Here is a 12869-nt window from a genome sequence, read left to right as displayed (position 1 = left end):
AAATTTGAAGTTGTATCATTTTATTTTTTTATATAATAACTAGCTGACCCGGCAAACGTCATGTTGCCATATAAATGAAAAAATGTTAAGGGTGAACAACCCTTACCATTTAGGGGGATGAAAAATAGATGTTGGCCGATTCTCATAGATACCGGATAAGCACAAAAAAATTCATCAAAATCGGTCAAGCCGTTTCGGAGGAGTATGGCAACGAAAACTGTGACACGAGAATTTTATATATTAGACAAATGGCTACGGCCGCCTACAGGCATTCGATCCGATGTAGTGCCAAGCCCAAAAAACATATGCAATGCTACCCTTAGATTTTTGAAGGTGGTAGAACCCTTTGTGGTTCGACTCCGGCGGCACCACCGCCACACCTATTTCAACCTAATAACAGCAGTGTTAAGCGCTGCTGTGTTCCGGTTTGAAGGGTGTGGTAAGGGAGACAGACTTTTCCGAGGCGTTCCAGCTTAGTCCTCAGGGGTAGCGGCGCATCTGTGGCCGACCTCAGGTAGGAATATCTAATCCTATCTGGGGTTGATTACAGATGTCCATGGGCGGCAGTAGCCACTTACCATCAGGTGGACTGCATGCTCGTCTGCTACTCTTATATTATAAAAAAAAAAAAAAAAAAAAAAAAAAAAAAAAAAAAAAAAAAAAAAAGATAGTCATCAACTATTTTTATTTCGATGTACCCTTATTTATTTACTTCTGCCTTATAACAGCAATTACGCGCTGCCGAGTTTCGTTTTAACCTGAAAATAGTGTTTGAACTTAGTCCTCAGGGGGAGCAACGCATTTCCACCTCACTGGTAGAATTAAATTAAAAAAAACGCTTTTTACACTCACAACCCCAGACTAGGATTCCCTATATCGTTGGTGCAATGGACACATACAGAGACAAATACGCAAACACCCAGACCCAGAAACAGAAGTCTAAATTCATCATTTAGAAATCTGTCTGGCCGGGGATCGAACCCGGGTCCCTCTGCGCGTCACATCGGCATGGTGACCGCTCCGCCACGCGGGTCTTCATGTGTCCAGAAGCTCCATTTGTCCATGTTTTAGTACTTACTTTTAGTTTTTGTTTGATAATTCTATATTATAATAATCCCTAAGCAATCTGTCTTACCTGAGAATGGAATTCTTCTTTGCTGAGAATGGTGTGTGATATCTTTCAATATTCATGAATTAAATACATGTTTCCATTATGTACAGTCTTGGACTATTCTTTAAGTACATTATACTGAGGAGACCCGGGCTCATAAGTAGGACAGTAATGGGTATGTGCATACGTTAGGATTCCCTATCCAATCCAATCTTAGATGTGTTCATTACCAACTTTTTTTGTACCAAAAATTTCACACGATAAACAAAGAATCTTCTTTATAAAGTGCTTTTTAATGATCATAGAGGTACCTTAAGTGCTTGTTGGTAAACAGCGTTTATTTGGAAAAGTACTTGCTGTTTTCAGAAATATCGGCTACTTAACCAGCTACGTGTTAGCGGATGTGCTGGAGGTGAACACGATGCTGTGGATCGGGCTGCTGGTGCCCGCTGTGGTGTTCTTCATATTCCTCGTCATGCCGGAGACGCCGGAGTTCCTCGTCAAGCAAGGGAAGGTCGAGGTGAGTTTAAACGGATAATACATTTGTACGCTCAACATTTTTTGATTAGTAAGTAATCTAATAAACATAAGAGAGCCCGCGAAATAACTACTTAATTGACGAAAAAAGCTAATTATGATAATATACAAGGTGAGTTTTTCCAAAGGGCCTTCATGCCCAAATCCGAAAGTGAACTGAAATAATTATTAGTGAAAAATGCTAAATGAAATGACGAGTTAAATTGAACGGGCATGATTTTTTTAAAATCTATTTCTTTAGCCTGCAATCGAAGGAGATTCATTAAAAAAGAAGAACATCCTATATTAATTCACAATAGCAACACGCCTGTAAGCATACAGGGCAAAAATTGTGGGAAGTAATGATGACAAACTAAAGTAAAAGGCATATTTTTACGAATGACAATATGATAATATGTATTTTTTTCACCAACGCCGTTTCGGAAACATTGGTGCTAATATTTGGTGCTATCATTTTCCAGGAAGCAAAAGAAGTACTAGCTTGGCTGCGAGGCGTGAGCGTGCTGGACAGGTCGATAGAGCAGGAGATGGACGGCATCGTGAAGGTGGAAAAGCAGACCCAGGCCGACCCTAAATCTGTCTGGAGGATTATATGTAAGAACTACACACCTATTTCTGCCTCATAACAGCAGTGTTAAGCGCTGATGTGTTCTGGTTTGAAGGGTGAGGTAAGGGAGACATACTTTTCTTAGGCGTTTCAGCTTAGTCCTCAGGGGTAGCGGCGCATCTGTGGCCGATCTTAGGTAAAATCAGGGAAGCGACAGCGCAGTGCCACCACTGCGGGCATGCCCAGGATTCCGCGCAGCACACGCTCGAGCACTGTCCAGCGTGGCAGTCCGAGCAGCGGATCCTGGAGCAACGGATAGGACCAGACCTCTCCGCGGAGGCTGTCGTCGCGGCAATGGTCCGTTCTGGCGAGGCGTGGGATAGCGTGGTTGCATTCTGCGAGCGCGTTATGCTCACCAAGGAGGACGCCGAACGGGCCAGGGAGCGCGCCGATCCCGCGCGGAGAAGGAGGCGCCGAAGGCGCAGATAGCGCCTCCCGGCGCGGTGTCCCTGTAGTCCCGGGACTAGAATAGGGCTACGGTATCCCCTGCCTGTCGTAAGAGGCGACTAAAAGGGGGCTTCCGGGGTTGCGGGTGGCAAGATTGGGAGGTCGAGCCGCCCGGTTAGCAACTCCGGGAAGGACGGCGGTGTGTGTGGTCGCATACCGTCGTAAACACCAGACGGTGTTGCGAGTCCTGGAGCTTACCTGGGTGGAGCCCGAAGGGGCGACGCGTTCAGAGGACTCCGGATGCGTTCCGTAGGAGATCCCGGAGTCCTCTTGGCAACGTAAAGGAAGGCCACCGGGTACCTTTTGAAGGTTTCCCCCTCGTAAACAAAAAAAAAATTAATCTAATCCTATCTATAATCGGTATCTATATCGGTAAAATTATCTAATCCTATCTATATATTGACTAGCAAACCCGGCGAACTCCGTTTCGCCTCCAGATGGCTTCGTTTTTTTGTAACATTTCATTTGGGATTAAAAGATGTTTTTTTTTTGTTTTATATTTGAAAAGGAACATTTTTATTTCATTTCACAACAGTAATGAATTCATTTCGATTACAAAAATGAAGTGTAATTTAGTTGAACTTTATTTGCCCTTGCCAATAAATGATTGGATATTGGAACACATCGTACAAACGATGTGTCTCGTTTACACGATGCATGATATTGCTTCTTCGCTGAACGACAATGTCTCGTGATGTAGTTGGATCGCCAACAATAATTGCAGCAACGTCATCAACGTCATCATCATCATGGGTGCATTGAATCTTCGCACATGTTCGCCTATTGGGGTACGATCCGCTGTTATGACAAATTTTTGCGTATCCGATTGCATTCGTTCCAATGCTGTTTTAAACATATTAACCATAGCGTTATTAGCGTGAAAAAATGCAACTGCAACTGTTCAATAATTCGTCTCTTTAACTGTTGTGTTCCCTGTATATGTGCACCGCACATTCAGCTGATCCACCATCGACGAAATGAAATATATTTGCAGAAATTGATGCGTTTCATCTGGTGTTGGCACCATCGAACCATGCAAATGATATATTTGTCCTTGTATATGTGATGGCAAACAATTAAGATAGAATAATTAATTAATTTATTTTTGAAGAATACGGTTTGACTTCTGTTCGTGTGATGGTGTAGTGTGTGGTGTATGTGTAGTTGTTATGTGTTGCAATTGATTGTGTTGGTGTGATTGATTGGTGTGAGTGATTGCTTGTGTGTGTTGTATCTTTTACCTTGCAAGTCGGCATGAAGCGGACTTCTCGAATGACATTAGCTCCAAAGGAAGTCATGCGAAAGCAGTTATTGTATTCAAGGATGCGTTGAAGAAAATGGTTGGAATCGGGATTAGTTCCATCGAACAATGGTTTCAGTGGCTGTGGTGGTGTAAGTAATGGACCCAGTTTGACTTTTCCACTTGCGCAGCACAATCCAGCCGTTTCTCCTTTGAACTTTAATGCATTGCAATATCGGCATACAGTCGTCATTGGTCCAATATCTAAATTGTCATCATCACTGTAGTTCGCAGTGGGATCATATTGGAATGCCAAGCGATTCTATGATGCCAATGATCTTCGTGTGCTCACGCGTTGTCTCTATCGGGCTTTTTCTCTTATTATATTTTGTCTTTCTTCGCTTAAGTTCTGCGAATACACTTGTTGCTGGCTTGCATGTCTTGTGCGGCGGCCGATGTTCGCATTCGTCCTCTCGGCATATTGGACTATGGAAAGACCGGTGAATTTAACCTCTAATGCACGATCCACATAATTTACACAGTTCAACTTACCATCTTAAGGACAAATATGCCTGCTGTTGAAGTTGAATAAAAATTTGCACAATACGCGTGATTGATTTGATGGTTTCCAATTGAACTCTTAGCGTTTGAAAGAACGTGGGGATAATAATAAATGTCACATGAAATTAACTGAGCAGAGTACAATGAGTAGCTGTCAAACAATGTATCACGCACCGGCGCCATCTACTTAAAATGAAACGTACTTATTTTTGTGAGGGATACTCACACATCACGTACTGGCGCCGTTGTAGTACATGCTATGTATCAGAGATGGCGCTGTATGTGAAAAATGGTTTTTCTTGTTTTCCTACTTCTCTCTTGAATTTTTTCCTGATTTTTTTTGCTATAAACCTCACGGGGCCCAAGACCTTTTCAACGAATGCAAAACTGTGGAAATCGGTTCGTGCGTTCTGGAGTTATAGCGTCAGGAAGGAAAACCCGACTTATTTTTATATAATAGATTAGAGATGTCCATGGCCGGCAGTAGGCACTTACCATCAGGTGGACTGCATGCTCGTCTGATAAACTATATTATAAAACAAACTCCTTCTGTAAAACACGTACAAACACATTCAGAAGCACGCACACACACGCGCGTATTTAGTGACTATATCTATAACTTAAAATGTAAATGCATTTTTGGCTATTACTTTAACATTAAGATACCATAAATAAAGCTGTGAATTTAGTAAATAAATAAATAAAATTGTACCTACATACACTGTAGTAGGATTTACTTCTGTGCAAATTTGTCCGTATGCTACTTTGTGGACTGTTTTTAGCGATCCGTACTCAAAGGATAAAAATGGAACAAGTTACTTTATTACTCAGACTCCGCTATCTGTCCGTCTCTCACAGGGCTCTCTCTTGAACCGTTATAGATAGTTAAAATTTACAGTATGTATTACAATGCTCGCTTTAAAACGAATACTAAAAAAGTTATAAAATGAGGTTTTGATACAAGGAACCGGTACTTTGTGACTTTTATCAAACTAAATGTTGAAACGTAATAGTAAGTCAGTTAACATTATAACAAAATTAACAAATAAAAAAAATGGTGGCACGAAAGTACGGAACACTCTGTGGGTATGTTCGACTCGTAGTTGACCAATTATGTATTTTGTATTTTTCTAATTAATTATTAAGACCCATTTATATTTACAGATACTGAACATGTGTCTTACAAAGTAATACTTTTCTATACAATTAGTCAACTTTTACAGAAGATAAAAATAAATGCGTTTATCATACACTTTGTATAAAATGATATTATTACATTTTCTGCCTAAAATGTGTATCACAGATCGTTTCACTTTACATATCTGATATAAATGCAGCTTATATCGTTTTACAATAATAAGCAGCTTCTACCTGATACCGTATACGACCTCATAAAATGGCAGTTATTATCTTGTCCCGAGTATGTTTTGATGTCTATTTTAAATTCTTGAATACCGTTTAAAGGTTTCGTTTCGTTCGAAATAAGGTCGAACCCTTTGTGGTTCGACTCCGGCCGGCGGCACCACCGCCACACCTATTCCTGTCTCATAACAGCAGTGTTAAACGCTGCTGTGTTCTGGTTTGAAGGGTGTGGTAAGAGAGACATACTTTTCCGAGGCGTTCTAACTTAGTCCTCAGTAGTAGCCGACGTCGAGTAGGTTACTAACCCTATCTGGGGTTGATTGCAGATGCCCATAGGCAGCAGAAGCCATTATAATCATGTGAGCTGCATGTTTTGCTTCTCCAATATTAAAAAAAATTACACTAACGGTGGCCCATCCACCACGTGACCACACCCAACATTTTTAGATCACACACAACTTTGTAGATCAGGTATAATCCGCACGATTCGCAAAGCCATGCGTCATTCAATTATATGTATAAAATTTTAAATTAATAATGTATATCGATATCAATTAGGCAAATGCTAGTAGGTAGGTTATATAGTATATCAGATAGTATCTTTTGCACGACATTGAGATAAAAATGCACTTGCATGACAACGTATGCAAAGCATATGCAAATGTTTCAAGCGGTATTTACGTCATAATGGTCTTGTTATGTAAGATATTGTATTATTGGTCTAGTGTCCGTTATTAATAATGAATCCAATAGTAAAGATCGAAAAATACGAAAGATCGTTTTTGACTTGACTTGAAGATCGATTTGACAACTACTTCAAACTATACAATTTTAAACCATCCACCACCAATTACCATCTTGCTAAAATATTACATACTAGCTGACCCGGCAAACTGTGTACCGCCCCAAAATCTATTTATCAAATATATTTCATATAAAATATAGCCTATGTTACTCGTGGATAATGTAGCTTTCGAATGGTGAAAGAATTTTTAAAATCGGTCCAGTAGTTTTCGAGCCTATTCATTACAATGAAACAAACAAACAAAGTTTTCCTCTTTATAATATTACGTATAGATTGACTTACGTATGAATGATCATCTCAGTCCTTAGCAACACCTTTGCAACACATTTGAGAGAGAACTACACTTCAACGCTACAAGCTCATTGGCAACACATTTACTTCAGAGAGAACCTGTTTTATATGGATTTCGCCAGTAATATGGGAGTAACAGTTGTGTTAAGCTCCTGTGTTCTGGTGTGGCATACTTTTCCGAGGCGTTCCAGCTTAGTCCTCAGGGGTAGCGGCGTATCTATAGCCGACCTCAGGTACGAAAATAATCCTATCTGGGGACGATTACAGATGTCCATGGGCGGCAGTAGTCACTTACCATCAGGTGCACTGCATGCTCGTCTGCTACTCCTGTATTATAAAAAAAGCGTCATGTGGACTGAAATTTCATTTTTTTTATATTTGAGCCTAACGTTAAAGCAGACGTGCTACCTGATGGAAATTAGTCAACGTCGCCTATGAACATTTCCAACACCAGAGGAGTCTCCAATGCATCGCCAGCTTTATATTTTCTACAATCTTAAAAAATATAAAATTTCACAAATTTCCAGTACAAGACAAGCCAACCTTCAAAGCCTTCATCATCACGTTAGTCATCAAGATCACACAGCAGTTCGACGGTTACCTGATCGTGCTGATCTACGCCAGCTTCGTCTTCGAGAAGGCTTCAGAATCCATCAGCCTGAAGCTCAGCCCCAACAAGCAGGTCATGATGATAGGCCTGGTCCAGCTTCTGGGATCCATCGTCGCCACCTGTATCGTTGAGAAGACTGGACGAAAAGTAAGTTGTGAAGATTAGATCTCTTTTTTTCTTTACGAGGGGGAAACCTTCAAAAGGTATTTTAATTTCATCCTTTTAATTGTAGTTTTGGACGAATGTTCATAAATTAATGCAATACTAAAATCATTGACTCATTTTCGAGGGTGGTGGATCGGAGCATCCACAGATCCATAAATTACCTTTGAACGAAACATTTGACGAAACATATTTTAATGATTGCCATATTGGACGAACATTTTCCAACTTAATGAAAAGATCTTTATAATAAAAACAAACTATTACTTGGCAATCCGCATCAATTTATTTCTTTATAAGTTATGATATCACATTTCGTTTCCACTCTCCACTCTACAAGAACGTCAATCAATTCCAGCCGTTTTCAGTGACTTTTTTATAATCACCTATGACGTCATAATTTCCTTAACCAGTTTACAAAGACCCCAATCAATTCCAGCTGCTCCTAGTAACGACATCATTCGCGATGGGTCTCGGCATGCTGGTCCTATCTCTGGCGGGCGCGGGCGCGTGGCTGCCGGCTTTCTACCCATATCGAATATTATTAGTACGGATTTGTGTGCACTGTTTGTTTTGCTAATAAGTTATGACGTCATAATTTCATTTCCACTCTACTAGTACCCAATTCTATTTCAGTCGTTTTTAGTGACTTTTTATAATAAGTTATGACGTCATAATTCCGTAATTCTTCTATCTAATCTACAAGAATCTGAATCAATTATAGCTGTTTCTAATGACACGTTTATAATAAGTTATGACGTCATAATTTCCTTAACCAGTTTACAAAGACCCCAATCATTTCCAGCTGCTCCTTGTCACCACATCGTTCGCGATGGGTCTCGGTATGCTGGTCCTGTCGGGCTGGTTCTACCTGGCGGGCGCGGGCGCGTGGCTGCCGGGCTGGCTGCCGGTGCTCGCGATGTGTGTGTGCATCTTCGCTGACGCGGCCGGCTTTCAACCCATATCGTATATTATTATCACGGACTTGTTTACGTTTCAGGTGAGTTGGCCTTAAAGCCCGCTCCACATTCTCGCGAGAAAAGCACGAGAAACGAGAATGGAGCCTCTACGAAACGGGGTTTCCTCGCGTTCTCGAGATATTCGCAAGATTCTCGCGAGAATGTGGAGCGGGCTTAATAAATTAAATGGGAATACTAATGGGTAGGAAATACTATATAAGAAATGTATTTGTGTGATTTTAAGAGCTGTGGATTTTGTAATAAAATTAAATAAATAAAAATTGACCACCAAAATTTGAGATCTAGAACAGAAATTGATTTATCACTAAAATGTTTGGTTGACCAAATTTTAAGCTGGAATGCCGTACACGTTACTTAAGTATGGTACAACGGTTACCATACTGACTTCACATGGGTCATCAATTTGAGCTTTTTACATAAAAAACAATGTGAGCCGTCACGGGACGCCTGGCAGATGTGAAACATGGACATTATTTTGTAAAAGTAATATGCAGAAAAGAACATATTGTGATAGGAACTAAATATGTCATAATGATAAAATAAAATATTACGATTTTTGTGCATGGCGACGCGTCGCCACACCGGTGACGCCACACACATCGGTTTTACGTGCGGCTATAGATGTTTCACATCAATAAAACTTATAAAGATCGTTCTTTGATGAGTACTACATTCTTATGCAAATTGTCAGGTTTCAAAGACGATCCTAGCTTTGTGGTATTATCAATTTAATCGTCGTTTATTATCAATTTCGTCGTTAAAAACCTCCTTAAGCTGTTTATATGGAGATACGCCCTGTACCACTACTATAATACTAGAATATTCAAATAAGTTGCAAAGAAATGCCAGAGTATCAAATTAGAAATTCCGACATAGGCTACTTTCACTTTAGCTCTATATTTTTTAAGACTTGTCGACTTTATTTTCTTTTGGTTTGTGGGCACTAAAAAAAATTCTTTGTATACACCATTTTATTTTAATCTCATTAATTTTCACAATTATTTAATCTTGCAGCTACGAGGAACAGTTTCGTCTTTCGCCAACATTTGCGCGAAGCTAAGCAACTTCGTCCAAATGAAGTGGTTCACCAAGATCTGCGAGCTCATCAGCATTCATTGGACATTCCTATTCTTCGCTATAGTGTGCTTCAGTGCTTGTTTCTACACTGTTGTATCCTTCCCCGAAACGAGGCATAAGACTGTCGAAGAGATATACGAGAAACTATCGAATAAAGAACAGAAGGACAAAGATGAGCAAACGAGATCGGTGCCGTAGTCGAATAAATGTTATGTATAGTGTAAATGAATGTGTAATATATAGGTAAGGATTGTTAAAAATGAATGTCGGTTAGTTTTATTATGGTATTTAGTTGTAGGTGATCATTGCGTGGCATTAAATGCCTCAAACGTGAGGATATTTACAAAGCCTTATACATGGCCGATCAGTTTTAAATATATTTGGGTGTCTGTACAGTGTGTACTGTGCAATAATAATACACTTAAATTTTGAGTATTCATAAGTAGGTAATTTAAGTTGACATTATAATAAAGTTTCTGTTTTTTTTTTCCTTATTTACCACAGTTAAGAGAACAAAAGTAACCACGTATATAACAATAAACTATTCGTCCAAACTGCTTGTCCGCTCTGAAGTTGTTGCGAGCAGGTGTAGTCATACAATTTGCTATGACGCGATTCATTTCTATATTCAGAACGGACTAGTTTTACGCAGACTATAAAACACAGTTCTTAATATTTATTTTCTGTAAAGTGTAACATAAAATCAGATCTTTGATCTTAGAATCAACTATTTTAACTCCTTGCCTAATGTTGCATAAATGTTTTATTGATATTGTAAGTACGCAGGCGCTCATTGACAAGCAAATAGAATACAATCCTATTTTAAACGACGGAATAGTTAGATATATTTCAAAGACACACTATATTCCAATATTTGGCCCCTAGCGAGAATTGTCATCATTCAAATTTAGGACGAATCTGCATAATATTGCAGTTTTGGACGAATCTAAATATTGCTATTTCCTAATATTATTCACTTACGTCGTATAAGGAACACCAAGATCACATAAATTTGTATTATCCAGAACATATTTTAAACATTTTAAAAAAATATTTTGAGGCATTTATATGGCTTGCAATGATGACCTATTGTACCGCCTTTTACGATATCTGAATGATTAATAAGTATAAAAAATGTTTAATTTTAAGGCTTCATCAGGTTTTAAGTATGTACTTAACTTTATTTATTTAAATTTGGCAAAAGATTAGCTTTGAAATACTATATCATATCTTAATTGTGAAGCACAGCTGTGTATACATTTTGCTTATTTTGAAAAGAAAAAAAAAACATTTCTTTTAATTCACAAAAAAGAGAGTGTATATTTTGAATATATTTTATTCAGGCACCGTGCACCTCATGCACCAAGGGTGGAACAACCCTTATCACCAGTTAGTTAGTTTCAGATATAATTTGCAAAATTTAATATATCCACATGATTATACTTGTATGTAAATACATCAAATAAATATATGTAATATCGAAATCAGTACAAACTGTTTAGTTTGTAATTAAGTGCTAAATAGGCAAAAACACAGACAGACCAACAGTGGTTTATATATAAATTTCAACGATATTATTATCATATGACGATGTTTAAAAAATATTTGCATGAACTTTAAAATAAGTTTTATTAAAAAAACAATAAGATTTGTAAATGTGTATTATGATTTAAAATTTTAAATATTGTTACAATTTAAAAAAAGTAATTTTATAAATAATAATTTTAAAATAATTTAGAACATTTTAAAATAAATTATAATTAATATTTATTGAAATTGAAATGTAATTATGGCATATTGTACTTTATTTAAATGTAATTATTGAATTTAAAAGACTGCAGTACCTATTCGTAAGCTGCATCATTATTTTGCTATTTATAAAATAAGTAGTTCGAGTCAATCTATATTTAAATGTAATTTTAAATTTTAAATGTAAAATAAAAATATTGCTTAAACATATTCTGTATATAGTGAGAAAAATATAGAAATAAAATTATTACAATGAAGGAAAGAGTTTTAATTATACAAAACTTATTTAAGAATTAACTTTACAATGAAGCATAATAAGTTAAAGATGAACATTGAACATTCGTAGTTAATTTCAAAATAATAAAAAATAGTACATTACGATACGAGGACGAAAAATTTTTTTCTCGTGTGATTGCAGTCCTCGCCTGCGGCTCGGCCTGCAAACTCACACTTGTCAGAAAAACATTTTTCGTCCGCGTGTTGTATAAAATTTTATATTACGGGGTCGGAAATGGGGGTTTTGCGCACGCGAAGCGTGCGTAAAACGTCAATTTACGCACGCCGTGATATAAATGTATTTTTAACGAAATATAATACGTATATTACTAATTATAATAATTTACATTTTGCTTACATTAATTGTTCCTCAATACTAAATGCAGAGATATTTGAGCATTGGGACTTTAAAAAAAGGGTGCAAAAAATGCAAAAGGGCTACCTTTACCCCTTTGGTGTTGCATTTATGTCTATAGGAGACATAGATTAGTAAAGATACTTCGCCGCCTTGAAATTGAATGAAGCCACAAACGGCTTATTAGTAAGTTCTTTTTTTGAATTCTTGACAAATAAAATAATTTTAGAAAATTTACAAATAAATAGCTAATACTGCGTAATTTACATAATAAATAAATATTTATTTCAAATATTTTAGGGACATTTTAGCACGGAGACGTGGCAAAACTTTTTTACGCAACTATTTCAATTCTCAAAACTGGGTACATTTTCTTGTTAGTAGTGAGTAATCTTTACTAATATATAGGAGATAGGAGAGGGTAACTATTTTCCATCTGTAGATAAGGTTACGTTCGGTATAGGTAATCGTAAAATCTTTCATCCAAAGGTGCGTGAAATCAATCAATCCAACTTGGGCACTTGATCCATCAAGTTTACTATGACCTCATCCCTGGATTAAAGATAGAACTTGCAATGGGACAGTAAGAAAACTTGAACTTTTGTACTAAGTAAATTTTGTGAGACTGAAGTATGATACTCGTAGAAAGAAATGCACAGTTTGCTCTACGAAGTATATCAGGCGCTATTAAGCTGGATT

The 12869-nt window shown here is 37.6% G+C and overlaps 1 protein-coding gene across 1 annotated transcript in view; it reads left to right on the top strand.

Moving 5' to 3' along the window:
- The window catches only part of LOC140756492 (facilitated trehalose transporter Tret1), a 28121-nt gene extending 16645 nt beyond the window's left edge, over window positions 1-11476 (top strand). Inside the window, exons 4-8 of the mRNA XM_073092004.1 lie at window positions 1478-1631; window positions 2110-2242; window positions 7489-7718; window positions 8539-8733; window positions 9728-11476. Of these exons, the coding sequence (XP_072948105.1) occupies window positions 1478-1631; window positions 2110-2242; window positions 7489-7718; window positions 8539-8733; window positions 9728-9988 (973 nt within the window). The 3' untranslated portion in view covers window positions 9989-11476. The remainder of the gene's footprint in view (window positions 1-1477; window positions 1632-2109; window positions 2243-7488; window positions 7719-8538; window positions 8734-9727) is intronic.
- The last annotated feature ends 1393 nt before the right edge of the window (window positions 11477-12869 follow it).

This window comes from Epargyreus clarus, unplaced genomic scaffold, assembly GCF_041222505.1.
Source record: "Epargyreus clarus isolate Ecla_fem2 unplaced genomic scaffold, WU_Ecla_fem_2.2 ptg000035l, whole genome shotgun sequence".
In the NCBI taxonomy this organism is placed as follows: domain Eukaryota; kingdom Metazoa; phylum Arthropoda; class Insecta; order Lepidoptera; family Hesperiidae; genus Epargyreus; species Epargyreus clarus.
Note: the sequence above shows the minus strand (reverse complement) of the source record. Positions and strands in the feature narration are given on the sequence as shown.